Genomic DNA, 16,708 nt, shown 5'->3' on the forward strand with positions numbered 1-16,708 from the left:
ATATTAATGAAATAGGCCCGTTCTTAATATTTATAAAATGAATCTGCCATTTTTTCTTGGGTTTTAATGTTCCACATATGTGTAACAAAAGTTGCACATTGAAAAAAAACATCACACAACCAATCTCATACATTGTTTCTGATTTCAATTTAATACAAACTTACTGACAAAAAAAATCACAGAAGAGATAAAAGCGAACACAACCTACAACATCCTACATGAATACACATTCTAACATATACGTAGTTCAACAAACAATAGATATTTTACGAAACCACACAGGACCTCCTCAGTTTTTAGCTTCGTTATTTTTATTTTTTAAGAACTAAGTGTAAGAGTGAAGAAAAAACATACACTTGGATCATAAATATATGATAAATTAAGAAAAATTTTAGACCACACAATTCACTTGTCAAAAAAAAAACAACACAAAAGACATTACATGGGCGAATCCGATATTCTATCGACGTTTGCTTGACGTCACACACAAATTGACCACTCACGTAATGGGAACATCTAACAATACATGATTATTAACCAATCAAGCACCATAGATGCCTGTTGGGTTAAAGGAGTATTATTGTAATTACACATAATTGATAAAGTTAAAAATTTGCCGGTTAACCTTACTTTAAGATTATTATTTAATCTGACACTACATAATTATTAATCTAATAACTGTTAATAAATCGAATTTGTAATGAAATAATATCGTAAGTGTTATAAACTACTGATTTAAAAGGAGTCATCTGGTGTGTTGTGTTTGGAAACATTTAGTAGGTTGTATTCACCGGTCGGACTGACAAAAATCAATTTGAAATGTATAGGTATGTTATGCAACAAGCTTTTATTTAGTATTTTCATGTATATATAATGTTTTAATATGGTTTGTGAATTGGAAAGACAGTGAGAAAACTGTTTGGTTTTTGTTAAACAAACACCTTTGTGAAGAGATGTTTATCTTCTCCCATGAAGTTGTCTAAGTTTCGTTAGGTTCTTTTACAGTTTACAATTCATATCACAAAAGATTCAATTTTCTTTTTGGGGTTCACAGATTACAATAATTTGTCATACTTCGACCGTCGTTGTAAAATCCCTCCAAAAAAGCCTATAGACGTTTCAAACTTTGGTCTGAATCGGACTAATAGTTATAACCACATGACGTAGTCCTATGGTTGACAAATCGCTAAACATTTGTTTTAGTTTTTTCAGATGTAAAGACATTGGACTCGTGATAATTTCTTTGTTAAATCACGGAAATATTAGCTGAGCTACATGGCTCATCTTAAATACTTATCTTACAGATACAAAGGTGTACGTTTGTTTGAATATCTCTTACCACCACCATATTCAACAACAAATAAAATCCCGAGTGTAGATTGACATATTTGTAAGTACAAGTATCTGTGTAACATTCGCTTAAACTACAAAAAGTTTAGGGTTATATTATCTGTGACGTCAAATATTCTAGTATCATTATAGACGATATCAAAACTATACCATAATGCTTATAATATTATTTTTCGAAAACTACAAAAGCTCTTAATTTTCTATCAGTAAACAATAGTTTTAGTTTTATCTAAAAGTATTGGCATAAATGATAATTAAATAATTAGACTTTGCAATAAGAATTGGTTATTCGTTTACTTAATGGTTTTAGTTTTACCGTGAATCAGATATTTCTCTGCAGGAAAACAGTTTGACCAATTTTCTTTGAATATCGATTTATAATTGAAAAATTAAAACCGTATTTAGATTATAGTCAATAGTCCAAATATTTTATTATAATATATACACATTTATTTTAACCAGCTCTTAATTATTCTATGTATTTATCAATGTGATTGTTGCTTCTTATAAAACTGACTGCGTGATAGTTACAAAATGTAAATGAGAATCATGAACCGCCTTCAGCATCACTCTACTTTTCTACTGATGTGCATGTTTTACTACACAGTATAGGGAATGTGCTTCATGATAAACTTTGTTGTAACTGAGGCCTACAGAAACACATCGTAACAATAACCAACACATGGCTATATATGGTGAACACACTAAGTTATATGTTAAACACTAGAGAACTGTTTGATGATCTAATAGATTTCATGAAGAATGTCTTCTAAAAATCTACATCTTTCTCGTGGACTAAGCCTAAACTACGAGAAGCCCATAAAAGTTTAGATATTCCTCCCTTTAACGGAAGTAGCAGGACTGCAGAGTACAGTTATGAATTTCACCTAAAAACCGACATGGTTGCTGTGTGTTCTATGGCCTTCCGTCTCAACGTGGTGATACTGGTTTCTCTCCAAACGTCTAGTTCGCCGTTGCATGCTCCCGGGTCGAGTCCTTGCATCGACATGGTGCAGGCAGCAGACAGCTGAGGTGGAGTGGATGAACTAGAATTGGGCGGGGATGCTGCCGCCATGGTCATTCCAGCCGTCACTGGACCAAGGCCGTGGGGGGCTGCAACCCCAGACGGTGAGTTGAGCGTATTAAGACCGTAGTGAGTCTGGTATCCTGTAGTAGTGACCGATCCAGCCAAAGGACCGTGATTCAACGGAACTCCGGATTGGTTGATTCCGGTCATGGAAGGGGTGGATAAAGACTGGCCGAGGCCAGATTGCCTCGATAGACTCGGTGGACCTAACGTCAGTGGTGGAGAACCCATCTGAGTCATACCTGCAGCCATGGACCAGCGCGTATCTGGGCCGGGCCCGAAAGAGCATAGTCCGTCGCTCATGAAACCTAGAGGAGGCAAACTGTGGGATGGCAGGAGAACCCCAGGGTTCCTGAAGACGTTAGTGGTTTTCTTTCTCTTTTTCCACTTAGCTCTTCTGTTCTGGAACCACACCTGAAGATAACACAAGATAAACCATCTTACATGCAAATAAGCCGGTCATTAGGGTTATAAACAGATTAATATAGTTAAAGCAGGAACTATAAGATACATGTTACATTGAGATACCAAGAACTGATCAAGACGAGTAACGTGTTTGTGAGACACAATTTCTAGACTAATAACCAGTTGGGGAATCATGCTACAATGTCTTATGAACCCTATCTGAAACATTAAGGTTTAGTAGAATATCATGGTGACGTGCTACAATATAAACTGAAGAAATAAGGTTTAGTAGAATATCATGGTGACGTGCTACAATATAGACTGAAGAAATAAGGTTTAGTAGAATATCATGGTGACGTGCTACAATATAAACTGAAGAAATAAGGTTTAGTAGAATATCATGGTGACGTGCCACAATATAAACTGAAGAAATAAGGTTTAGTAGAATATCATGGTGACGTACTACAATACAACTGAAGAAATAAGATTTAGTAGAATATCATGGTGACGTGCTACAATATAAACTGAAGAAATAAGGTTTAGTTGAATATCATGGTGACGTGCCACAATATATACTGAAGAAATAAGGTTTAGTAGAATATCATGGTGACGTGCTACAATACAACTGAAGCAATAAGGTTTAGTAGAATATCATGGTGACGTGCTACAAAATAAACTGAAGAAATAAGGTTTAGTAGAATATCATGGTGACGTGCTACAATATTAACTGAAGAAATAAGGTTTAGTAGAATATCATGGTGACGTGCTACAATATAAACTGAAGAAATAAGGTTTAGTAGAATATCATGGTGACGTGCTACAATATAAACTGAAGAAATAAGGTTTAGTAGAATATCATGGTGACGTGCCACAATATAAACTGAAGAAATAAGGTTTAGTAGAATATCATGGTGACGTACTACAATACAACTGAAGAAATAAGGTTTAGTAGAATATCATGGTGACGTGCTACAATATAAACTGAAGAAATAAGGTTTAGTAGAATATCATGGTGACGTGCCACAATATAAACTGAAGAAATAAGGTTTAGTAGAATATCATGGTGACGTACTACAATACAACTGAAGAAATAAGGTTTAGTAGAATATCATGGTGACGTGCTACAATATAAACTGAAGAAATAAGGTTTAGTAGAATATCATGGTGACGTGCAACAATATAAACTGAAGAAATAAGGTTTAGTAGAATATCATGGTGACGTGCCACAATATAAACTGAAGAAATAAGGTTTAGTAGAATATCATGGTGACGTACTACAATACAACTGAAGAAATAAGGTTTAGTAGAATATCATGGTGACGTGCTACAATACAACTGAAGAAATAAGTTACGGTAGGATATGAAGTATTAGCCACAGTAATGTTACATTGGAATATCAAGTGTTAATCATAATAACGTGTCAAGTGTTAACTCTGGTAACGTGTTATAATAGGACATCAAATATGGTTAATTGTTACCGTAGAATATCAAGTGTTAATCATAATAACGTGTCAAGTGTTAGCTCTGGTAACGTGTTATAATAGGACATCAAATATGGTTAATTGTTACCGTAGAATATCAAGTGTTAATCATAATAACGTGTCAAGTGTTAGCTCTGGTAACGTGTTATAATAGGACATCAAATATGGTTAATTGTTACCATAGAATATCAAGTGTTAATCATAATAACGTGTCAAGTTTTAGCTCTGGTAACGTGTTACAATAGGACATTAAATATGGTTAATTGTTACCGTAGAATATCAAGTGTTAATCATAATAACGTATCAAGTGTTAGCTCTGGTAACGTGTTATAATAGGACATCAAATATGGTTAATTGTTACCATAGAATATCAAGTGTTAATCATAATAACGTATCAAGTGTTAGCTCTGGTAACGTGTTACAATAGGACATCAAATATGGTTAATTGTTACCGTAGAATATCAAGTGTTAATCATAATAACGTATCAAGTGTTAGCTCTGGTAACGTGTTATAATAGGACATCAAATATGGTTAATTGTTACCATAGAATATCAAGTGTTAATCATAATAACGTGTCAAGTTTTAGCTCTGGTAACGTGTTACAATAGGACATCAAATATGGTTAATTGTTACCGTAGAATATCAAGTGTTAATCATAATAACGTATCAAGTGTTAGCTCTGGTAACGTGTTACAATAGGACATCAAATATGGTTAATTGTTACCGTAGAATATCAAGTGTTAGATTTGGTAACATGTTACTATAGGACATCGAATATGGTTACTTGTTATCGTAGGACATCAAGTGTTGGCTTGGTAACATGTTGCTATAGGATATCAAATGTTGGCTTGGTAACGTGTTGCTATAGGATATCGGTGTTAGCTTTAGTAATGTGTTGTAAAATATGAACAGTTAGTTTCAGTAACATGTTAGGTACAGTAATAAAGCTACTGTAGGATATAACATAGTTACGGTAACAAGAAACAGAATGATGTTGAAACTGAAATATATTTTATTTTAGTAGCTGTAAGAATACATTAGTTAATGTGTATATATTGCTAGGTGCACAGATTAAAGCAACTTTAATTGATAAAAAAGAACATACATACTGTTCTGTATAGTTTGTTCTGAATTTTCCACAGAGCTACTCGAGTGCCATCTACACTAATCGTCCGTAACTTTGAAGTGAGAGAATAGATGAAAAGACATCTAGTAAACACTATCCATCGCCAACTTTTGGACTACTCTTTTCTAACAGATAATGAGATTGGACGTAACATTATAATTATCCCCCCACGGCTGAAAGGGCTAGCATGTACAGGAACGGAATTCAAACTCACGATCCTCAGATTGCGAGTTAAACGCCTTAACCATAAGGCCATGCTAAGCTAAAATAAGCCCTTTTCTAATCAAAAGTGTAAGTTATTAAACATGAAATATTTTAACGTTGTGTAAGTGGTTTCGAGAATTATGTATTTTAATTATATACGTTATGCAACCTTATTTCAAATATTTTCTGAGGCCTTATTGAGAAAAGGAATATGGAATCACAGCAATACTGTTAAGATGCAGAATAATATTATAGACTTGAACATCAAAGAACTTTACTGCACAGCAAACGTGTCAGGAATACATAGCATTATTCAAGACTTGGAAATAATACATGGTTTAGTATAAGTAAATACAAATTTTGGCTAGATTTGAAATCACATAAATGATAGAGACTATGCCTAAAGGTTTGTTTGTTTTTTGAATTTCGCCCAAAGCTACACGAGAGTTATCTGCGCTAGCCGTCCCTAATTTAGCAGTGTAAGACTAGAGAAAAGGCAGCTAGTCATGATCACCCACCGCCACCTCTTGGATCACTCTTTTACCATCGAATAGTGGGATTAACCGTCACATTACAACGTTCCTATGACTGAAAGGGCAAGCATGTTTGGTGTTACGGAAAATCGAACCCGCAACCCTCGGATTACGAGTCGAGTGCCTTAACCACCTGGCCATGGTGGGTCGTGCCTAAAGGTATTTCGGAAATTTAAAGGTAACTGTCGAAAGTCAAAACAGAAGAATAAGTATTTTGTCAAATCATCCAGAAGACATTAAAATATATAAAAAAAAAAATGTAAACGTCTTCGGAGCTCAAAGTTCAACTTAATTACAGTGTAATCAACAGGATTACAAACAATAAAATTATCACATATTTAATTGTTCTGACTTCTCCACGTGTGTTTCCTGATACAACTTCATGTGTTTCCTAATACAACGTCTCCTAAATATGAAGTTATAAATATGACCGATTGCTAAGTTTTATCAAACTATACGCTTGGTTTTGTAAAAGTGGATATAAATAGTGAAAGAAAACAAACATGAAGAGGTTTTATTTGGGAAAAGTAATAGCCATCACGGCTAGGGATTTAGTCAGTAAACCTTTCTCTTAGTCCACTATTTACTCAGCATTTGCCCAATTGATGTTTCATTATTTCCGGGGGAAGTTTCGGTGAAGTTGATGGATAGATAGGCCGATATGGCCATTAACTATCTAGAACGCCAGAAAAACGAGACACCTGCAAATCCAAGGAAATAGCTAGAGAGACAGAGTTCTGGACAAGTAGAGACCTCTATAGATAGATGTGTTTTTATCTGAAAAGTGAAGAGCTAATTTTTTTTGTACTATTTGTTGCAGTGTATTTAATAAGAACTGGAAACTATTGTAATATTAATTAACTCATGTAAACTGTGAAAGAAAAACTGATAATAAAACCCGCAAGTTTTAGTCACCCAATCATTAAACAACAAAGGAACAAAACAGTGAAAGCTGTTTGTTTGTTTTATTTCTGAATTTCGCGCAAAACTACACGAGGGCTATCTGCGCTAGCCTTCCCTAATTTAGCAGTGTAAGACTAGAGGGAAAGCTGCTAGTCAGTACCACCCTCCGCCAACTCTTAGGCTACTCTATTACCAACGAATGGGGGATTGACTGTCACATTATAACGACCCCACAGCTAAAAGAGCAAGCATGTTTGATGTGACGGGGATTCGAACCCGCGACCCTCAGATTACGAGTCGAACGCTTTAACCCACCTGGCCATGCCGGGCCCAGTGAAAGCTGAGAGATGTTAGTGTGTAACAAGAAACAACAGCTTGAAAAGTATAGTAGATAAATACACAATGTCGTATAAAGTAACCCAAAATAAACGCTAAATCCATAATAACGGAACAATACCAAATTTATATAAATAAAAGTTTTGCCAATTTCACGTGAACTGTTAAGCCCAACATAGAAACTTATCTGTAAGTCTGTTTTTATTACGATACTCAAAACGAGTTATGAAGAGAAGGAATAAAGCTTTTTTTGAAAGAAATTTGTCTACACTTTACAGGCTGATATCATCAAAAAACAGCAATGCTGATAGGAAAAAGATGTGTGTGTTTTCTTATAGCAAAGCCACATGGGCAATCTCCTGAGTCCACAGAGAGGAATCGAATCCCAGATTTTAGCGTCGTAAATCTGTAGACTTATGGCTGTACCTGCGATAAGGTACAAGATACATAGTTCTTTCATGTGGACAGTGACTGCTTGTACTATGCTAGTTTTAGAGCTATCATTTCAAAAAGAACAAAGTGGAAAAACGAATCTCAAGTGAAGAACAGCTTGGTCAGATTACAAGACATTGTTAACAGCGATAAACCCAACCAAGGAAACAATGCACTCTAATCCTTACGAGTAAGAATATGAAAAAAAAAAAAACTATACTTAATTATATATACTCATTACTAGATTGATTTTAGTTTCGCTTTAAACACACAAATCGTTGTGAGCGAGAAGTTAATACTAATCTATACAACTATAAAATTACTGTCCCTTGTATGTCCCCGCAAATATTTCGCAATGGATCTTTACTAATATCGGTAAGGAGGCTCATTAAGTCCCCGCAGAGGTGCATATAGATTTTCAGTTTTGCGTTTTGAAGTTTTTATGAAAGGTTTTGATTTGTTTTACACTAGTATTAGTTTTAATATATTTTCACCAAAGTTGGCATGAAGACTTATTGGATTCATGGAGTAATTTGCGTTTTCACGTTTTGTGTTTTAGTGTTTTTATGAGTTTTTTTTTGGTTTGTTTTTCTTACTATTAAGTATAAGGGACGCAACTTTCCATGTTCTAAGATTAATCATGAATTTATGTAACTTCCGTTTGGGGGACGGGTATCCAGCTAATAAATGAATAAAATATTAGAAAAATGATCATTCCTACTAAGCCCTGCAGGGTCTGGTGGGTTAAAGCGTTCGACTTCTAATCTGAGGGTCGCGGGTTCGAATCCCCGTCGCACCAAACATACTCGCTCTTTCAGCCGTGAGGGCGTTATTATGTTACGGTCATTGTAAAAGAGTAGCCTAAAAGTTGGTGATAGATGGTGATGACTAGCTGCCTTACCTCTAGTCTTACACTGCAAAATTTGGGACGGCCAGCGCAGATAGCCCTCGTGTAGCTTTGCGCGAAATTCAAAACAAACTAAACCAATCGTTCATGCCACGTTGGGGGCATAACAAACAGGACTGTTTGATCAAAGTCGTAATAAGCAGTGAAACGTCCACGAGTCGAGCATCACAGGGACTGACTCGTGCTTTCTAATGCGTCGAAATCGCATTTTGGGATGTATTAAAATATTAAACATTTCAACGCAGGCTTAAGCGTAAAGTAATAGTTCTGGCCAGTCTCCGGTTAGCGAGTTTGTGAGAGTGATTTACCACTTCTATGCATTAATAACCAGCCAATATATAGTCTATTAATATGGCGAACTCATATGAGAAAATCGAACCGTGTTAACAGTACCAACTCTAACGGGCGAACTGAGGAGTCAAAACACGGTGGTTTCAGCCAGTAGCCTCGATCCCACAGGACATAAGAAAACCTACATTAAGCTGAGTCGTTATCTATACACGGAAACAGTGCGCCTGTCTTTGGTTCCTCCTGCAATCTTTTCCCCTGAGTCCCGTTAGATGGCGACCAATCTTAGCTTGCCGTTGTTTGCTATTCTCCGTTACCGATTCACAGGCCCCTCAACTACTACGAATACCCATTTGATATTAATGTAGTTTTGCTGTCCCATTAAAAAGTAATCCTAGTCGAAGAAATAAGAGTGAAAGCTCACGGCCAGGACGATACAAGGTAGATGTCATGTAGACTGTTAGGGGGAGAAGATAAAAAAACCAAAAACTGACTAGTTCTGTTTAGTGCGTTAGCAGGGATGTGGGATAGAACGTTAGAAGGATGGAGCAGACAGACGCTCGTGGCACGTGCTGTCAAGCAGAAAATGGGGAATGGATGTGGATCATTAAATTCATCGCTCGGACCGAGATGTATTGATTGCAATAAATGTTTTTATCTTCTAAGCGTCTTAAGCTGTTATGAAGCAACAATGTTCCTCAACGCCATTGCAAAAATAACTACAGTTACATTTACTCAAGTCGATCCAAGCGTCTATCGACAACAATAATCACAACTGGAGTTGGTTAACACGATTACTTAATAAATCTTGGTGCGACGGACCAATACAGACGAAAATCGAAATTAATAGTCACTTTCAAATTATTAACCAAAGAATGACTAATTTATTGGACCCTGTTGCGATAGGCCGGCAATGTCTGTAATAGCTCGGCATGGCCAGATGGTTAAGGCACTCGACTCGTAATCCGTAGGTCGCGGGTTTGAATCCCCGTCTCACCAAACATGCTCGCCATTTTAGCCGTGGGGGCGTTATAATGTGACAGTCAATCCCACTATTCGTTGGTAAAAGAGTAGCCCAAGAGTGAGTGTTGATGACTAGCTGCCTTCCCTCTTGTCTCACACTCCTAAATTAGGGACGGCTAGCGCAGATAGCCCTCGTGTAGCTTTGCGCGAAATTCAAAACAAATCAATCTGCCCACGACGGGTATCAAAATCCAGATTTGAGCGTTGTAAGTCACCAGATATACCTTTATGCCACTGGGGAGCGACTGTTAATCTATTTATCTTATAGGACCTGGTGTGGTGTAGTAATTAACATGTCGAATTTTGTATGTAGGAGTCCATGGTTCACATCCCGTTATCGCAAAAAAACAACAACAAAAGAATTCCCCGCTTTGGGCTGTTGGTACCCTATAAGAGTGATAATGAAATCACACTATTTTATTAGAGTAGCCCAAGAGTCGAAGGTTGGTGTTGCTGCCTTCCGCCTTGTTTATCACTTCAATAATGTCAGACTTTATTTCAAATCTTAAGGCGTGTAAACTCTGTCATCTTCGGAGCAGGAAACCACTTGTAATAAATCAGTTTGTTGTGGAATATGTATTCTGCATTTTACTGAATTACATCTTTATTTAATTAATCCGTAATGCCCTTTATTCCTTATATAAATATGGATTAAAAATTATTACCAAACTATAAATACCTGCATGTTATACAGTTCAACATTACTATGCCAAACAAAGTAAGTATTTGATCTATAAATGCAACACATATTACTTGTAAAAGTGACTTAAAATTGTAAACATTTATCAATAATTTATTTTCAAAACACACAACTTAAGTGAAAACCATTTTCTTATATCTAAAATCATTTTGACTTGGAATATCTGTATAATGTGATCAACATCTGGGATCAGAATCATTTCATATAAAAATATAACTTTCAGCTGTTGAGTTGCTTAGTTTATGATGAAATGATAAAAAACTGTTAAAAAATCCAGTGTTATCATATACTTCGGGTCGTTGAACTGAATTACATTGAACAATTTCAGAAGCACGTGCTTCATTAGAAGAGGAAGCCCTCCCATCAGGACCACTGAACTCTGACCAGCATGTCACAGTGACCATATGTTGAACCAAGAGACACATCGTGTCTTACATATGGATTTCACAGCTGGAGAAACCGATAAACTAGGACTAGAAAACTCATTAGGATAGATAGATACACTTTCTATCGTGTATGAAGTCCAATAAGTATATTTTCTCACTGATTCCTGATCTTTCACCAATTTGTATACGAACATGCAAAAAGAAACATGATAAATACAGCTAGATGAAGTGAAACAAATGGAGTCGATAAACAGAATCTTAACGAAACTTATCTCTCCGTTATTTATTTCGGTTCTAAGATAACCTAAAAAATGAATCAAACCTAGAAATATTATCATAAAACTAGCGATTAAAAAATAAAACTCAGTGTATGTTTATGGTAGAAACATTAAAAAACAGATAGTTATAAAATCGAAGGTCGTTCGTGACTTTCGTTACAGAAAAAAACATCTAAACATCTGTATACACGTCAAGTTATCGTACACGACAAAGACAATAGGTGTCTGAAAACATGGCAGTGCCATCTGGCATGTGGCGCGAGGTCAAACCACGCCCTCAGATTTTATATGGTTCACTTAGTTCCGCCCAAATGTTTCTGTTTTTAGTGCTTTACAACAGTCATTTGGCGTTCACGTTGAAGACCGTGTTTCGGATTTAGGGTGTTACTGACTTAATTACCGACTTACTGTACCATATGGTCTATATGATTATTCGATGTGAATACCTATGATATTAGTTAGTATTACAGTAGAACCGTTCACTTTTTTTCCTGAGAAAATGACTCATGTTTCTCCATCGGAAGGAAGGGTAGAATTATATCGTCAACAAGTATAAATCACAGTAACGCGTGAGTATGGTTCCCACGAGCTACAGATTAAACCCGCAAGTACCCTTTTGTAGCACTAATGTCTTAGAATTTTCACTTTGAAAATGTTACGAACCATTCTCACATTTTATGTAGTTAGTCAGTGTAATAGATAAAAACTAAAAAATCACTTTTAGTCGCTTTCATTATAAACGGAACGTTTATGAGAACTTCTGAGTGAAATAATAATGCATAACAATAATACGTAAACCATGCCATACATGATACAGGATGTTCGGAAAGTCACTGTGCAGTTCTGTAATCATATTTTATTCAGTCTATTTCAAGCCAGCAACTGACAGCGGTGTTTAGAAACAAAATAAGAAGGATCCAGACTTGTATTGATGCCAATGGGGGTCACTTTCAACATTGTTTATAGTTGTCATTCATATTTACCTCCTGTATTCTATATTGAAACATGTCTGTTAATAAATATATAAGTATACAGTGACTTTCCGAACACCCTATATATTAAGTGTCGACGTGGCCTTTCGTCTAATACCAGGACGCGCTTCAGGCAGCCTCAGACACTACAGGCACAATAGTGGTTAAGTTGTTTCATTGCTACAGTTTCAGGACACGTGGGTTATTTACAACACATTATAATTAACAAAAAAGGTTTAATAGAACCAATCCACATACAGTGAACAATTGACACGTAACAAAAACATACAAGGCTATAAACATGTTTACGTACTTATGAACATAAATATAAACAAAAATTCTTGACTCAATTCAGGTGCAATCTAAATGAAAAGATTGTTTTCGTCAACCTGTTTATGACGAAAATGTCTATATTTAGCAGTGTCATTTTATGTGTATAACTTAATAATTTCTGCAAAACGAAGCCTGAAACTATTGGAAGCTACAGTAAAATAAGTATATTTTAAAGAGAACGTTACTTTCTAACCTCTTCTCTTGAGATCCACGTGTTTTCACACTTTTATATGATATAATTTGGTGTGTGGAAGCTATCGTTAGCATCCGGTGCTGCAGTCTTCAAAGGACACCGCAGGTCACAATAAAACACTTAAAAACAAAGACCACAATGACTATTTTCGAGATTGTTTGTACATATTTAACGCCTTTAAAAATATTCATCGAAACTCTAGAATTCATTTATACTTACAGGAAGTGCGCAGAAATCCGAACCTAAGAGTCAACACACGCTATTTTTAAACCTGTGTACGGTGTTAAAAAAGAGAAGTCAACAGGTGCTATTTTAAATCTATGATTGGTGTTACAAAAGAAGATTAAAAATATGTTATTTTTCAAATCTATTCTTGGTGTTACAAAACTAGAGGCCACCTAGTGGCACAGCGGCATGTCTGCGGACTAACACCATTATAATTCGGGTTTCGATACCCTTGGTGTTACAAACGTAAAGTAAAAACGCACTATTTTTAAACCTATTCTTGGTGTTACAAAAGTAGAGTACAAACACTGTTTTTAAATCTATTCTTGGTGTTAAAAAAGTGGAGTACAAACACACTATTTTTAAACCTATTCTTGGTTAACAAAAGTAGAGTAAAAACACGTTATTTTTAAACCTATTCTTGGTTAACAAAAGTAGAGTAAAAACACGTTATTTTTAAACCTATTCTTGGTTAACAAAAGTAGAGTAAAAACACATTATTTTTAAACCTATTCTTGGTGTTACAAAACAAGATTAAAACACATTATTTTTAAACCTATTCTTGGTGTTATAAAACAAGATTAAAACACATTATTTTTAAACCTATTCTTGGTGTTATAAAACAAGATTAAAACACGTTATTTTTAAACCTTTATTTGGTGTTACGAATCAAAACAATAGTAACTACATGTTATTTTTACCATATGTCTAGTGTTACAAAACAACAGTAACCATATTAGGAACGCCAGTTTAAAAAGTTAAAAGTGTGGAAGCGTAAAACACTTAAATTATAGATGCTCAAATATTTTGTGGCTCATTGTTATAGTTTAGGACACATTGTTATATTTTAGGACACATTGTTATATTTTAGGACACATTGTTATATTTCTGTTAGACAACAATCACAGAAGCTTTGCTCATATTTAGTTCACAATAAGTCATCACATTTCATTTTTATTTTGTTTGATGTTAAGCACAATGCTACATAATTGGCCATCTGGATTCTGCCTTCTGCTTGTATCGAAACCAAATTTCAGCATTATAAGCCCTAAACGTCACCATTGAGCCAGCGAAGGATTTTTATTTTGGAAAATCAAAGTTTAAATGTAGTTCAAGTCGGTTGCTATGGGTATTAAAACTTTAAACTAAACCAAAGTATAAAACAACGTTTCGACCTTCTTAGGTCATCTTCAGGTTAATTAAAGCACTAATACTCATACCAACTGTCTTGAGAATCATATAGAACTTCCATTCCAGAAGTCCTATAAGTTCTACTGATCCTAAAGCTAATTTTTGGACCCATCGTTGTAGGACCATCACAATATTTACAAGAGACGACTGCTTTGCCTACATCCACTGGTATTACATCATAAAGCAATGGTTAACAACTAACAAATTACGTCCTTTTACCCTGTGGAACAGATGTACGTTTACGTAGAGATGTGCACTAAAGTTCGCGGTTTCATTCCCAATGTGGACAAAGTGTAGCTTGGCACGAGAAAGCAACGTCATAATTTTTCACGTGCAGAAAGGACTTCAACACCTGACGGTATTATATATATAGGTAAATAAAATTAGTTGAATTTCACATGTAATAATCTTCCCGAGATCTCCTACTAAATAAACAACAAAAAGAATAAAGTGTAGTTGTAACTTTGGATAGGTAATCTTAAAATATATCTTTCTATATAAATAAAAATAATTTTGTTCTTAGTTAAATAAAACTCGTGACTTTAAATGGACTGTCCTTAAGGGTTATATCTTCATATAAAACAAACAAACTTGTCCGCCATGTTGAACGAGCTTGTTATTTTGTTCTAGTGACTAACGTGACCAAGGCAACAAATTATATTCATGTGTAATTTCAAATTCATGAATATATTTGAAGCCAGCAAATCTTAGTGAAAGCAGCAGCAACTTTGTTATTTCGTTTAAAAAATTGTTTATTCCAGGAAATAACGAAGATACAAATTTCATAGATTACATCATAAATTTCCAATTTCATTACATTTTTGATGTACATCTTCCTATCAGTTTACTTAACCCCCTCCTTTGTTTTATGAACAAAGTAAATACCTTCAAAGCTAGAGGTTTTATTGCTAATTATAAAACAACGTACTCTTCTACAGAATGTATAGATCAGTTTAAAACGGTTTGTTGGTTTTTTCAAATACCATTCTTACAACGACGAATCAAATGTAACAACATACATATGCGTGTATCATTAGACAGGTGCGTGAATTGTATAGTTCATATTGGGAAATAAACTTTATGTCCAAAACTTATACAAAGATATAAGAGATAACATACCTGGACACGAGATTCTGTTAATCCGATTCTCATTGCTAACTCTTCCCTCATAAAAATATCCGGGTAGTGAGTTTTGGCGAAGCTCCGTTCCAGTTCTTGCAGCTGGGCGGGAGTGAATCGAGTCCGATGCCGTTTTGGTTTCAAGGGTTTGTCCGAATCAGAACAATGAGTCGGGCCGCTACCGACGCCGTTTCCGTTCCCTGGGACGACCATGGGTCGCTGGTGAATGCCAGTGGATTCCAATACCTGCAGCGTGGCTCCGCCAGGCGTGTAGTGATGGTCCACTCCTCCGTTAGGCTTAAGGCTTTCTCCTGTTCCATCGTTCTTCGCTATTGGAGTAGAAGGGGAAGAGAAACGTGGTTTTATAGCTTATACTTAATTTTAGTTTCATTAGTTTTAATTTTCTCTAAGTGAGCCGTCATTAGAACCACGACAAGACAATGGGTGGGAATGCGCAAAGCTCAAGATAAATAAATTATCAAAATCCTGTAATTTTATTTGTTCTATTCCTCGTTAAAGACAATTCTTATTACTGAATAGTGAAAGTTTGAGAGGAGTCCAATTAACAAGCATTTTCTGTTGGCACCAAGTACAGAAAAAAAATAATCATGGTAGCAGTAAACAGCAGAGGTGCGCGCGAGCACGCGGTGAGTTGAAGCGACAAATTACATTTAGGAGAGTGCATAGAATAGGCCGAGAGTAAACTAGTTAATCCCCGCTCTACAAATTAAATCAGGGGCAAACCTATCAAACGAGAACAGCCTAATGAAAGAGTCAAATAACTCAATTAATTCTCCTTTCTACTGGTAACTGCTAGAGACGCCAGCGCAAGGCTTACCTAAGGGAGATGAGGAACTGTGCAGGTGGTTTAACATCCTTGCGTTGCAGCTCAGTTATGGTGAGATCTAACCAAGACAAAGCCTGTTTCTTTTCTGTACCGAGTTCGCCTATCAATTGCAGCAAGCGAAGATTTTCCTGATCATTTAGAACTCCAATTTTGATCGTCAGCTTTTTGTTCTGGGAACGTTCCACGTGCCTGGTTTAGTCAGCCAATCAGCTAATCCTCTGCTAGGGTTTCGTTGCTTCCAGCTCGTGGTGGGTGGGTCAGCCGTGTGAGAGACGCGACACGCACGTCCTTCCTTGCTTTCTTGCCAAGACAGTGCGGCCATGGAAAGCTATGACAATAAGGAGCCGCTACCATTCGGCACTGCCTGAAAGTCACACTGAAGGGAAAGG

At 35.9% G+C, this 16,708-nt stretch overlaps 1 protein-coding gene across 1 annotated transcript; it reads right to left on the reverse strand.

The window, feature by feature from the left end:
* Positions 1-100: 100 nt before the first annotated feature.
* Positions 101-16,448, reverse strand: LOC143231913 (homeobox protein orthopedia-like). Its single transcript, XM_076466742.1, has 3 exons — positions 16,311-16,448; positions 15,473-15,801; positions 101-2,851 (listed from the first exon to the last, which is right to left on the reverse strand). The coding sequence occupies exons 1-3, from the start codon at positions 16,345-16,347 to the stop codon at positions 2,234-2,236; spliced, it is 984 nt and encodes a 327-aa protein (XP_076322857.1). The 5' UTR covers positions 16,348-16,448; the 3' UTR covers positions 101-2,233.
* Positions 16,449-16,708: the final 260 nt, after the last annotated feature.

Source organism: Tachypleus tridentatus, chromosome 11 (assembly GCF_004210375.1).
Source record: "Tachypleus tridentatus isolate NWPU-2018 chromosome 11, ASM421037v1, whole genome shotgun sequence".
Lineage (NCBI taxonomy): Eukaryota > Metazoa > Arthropoda > Merostomata > Xiphosura > Limulidae > Tachypleus > Tachypleus tridentatus.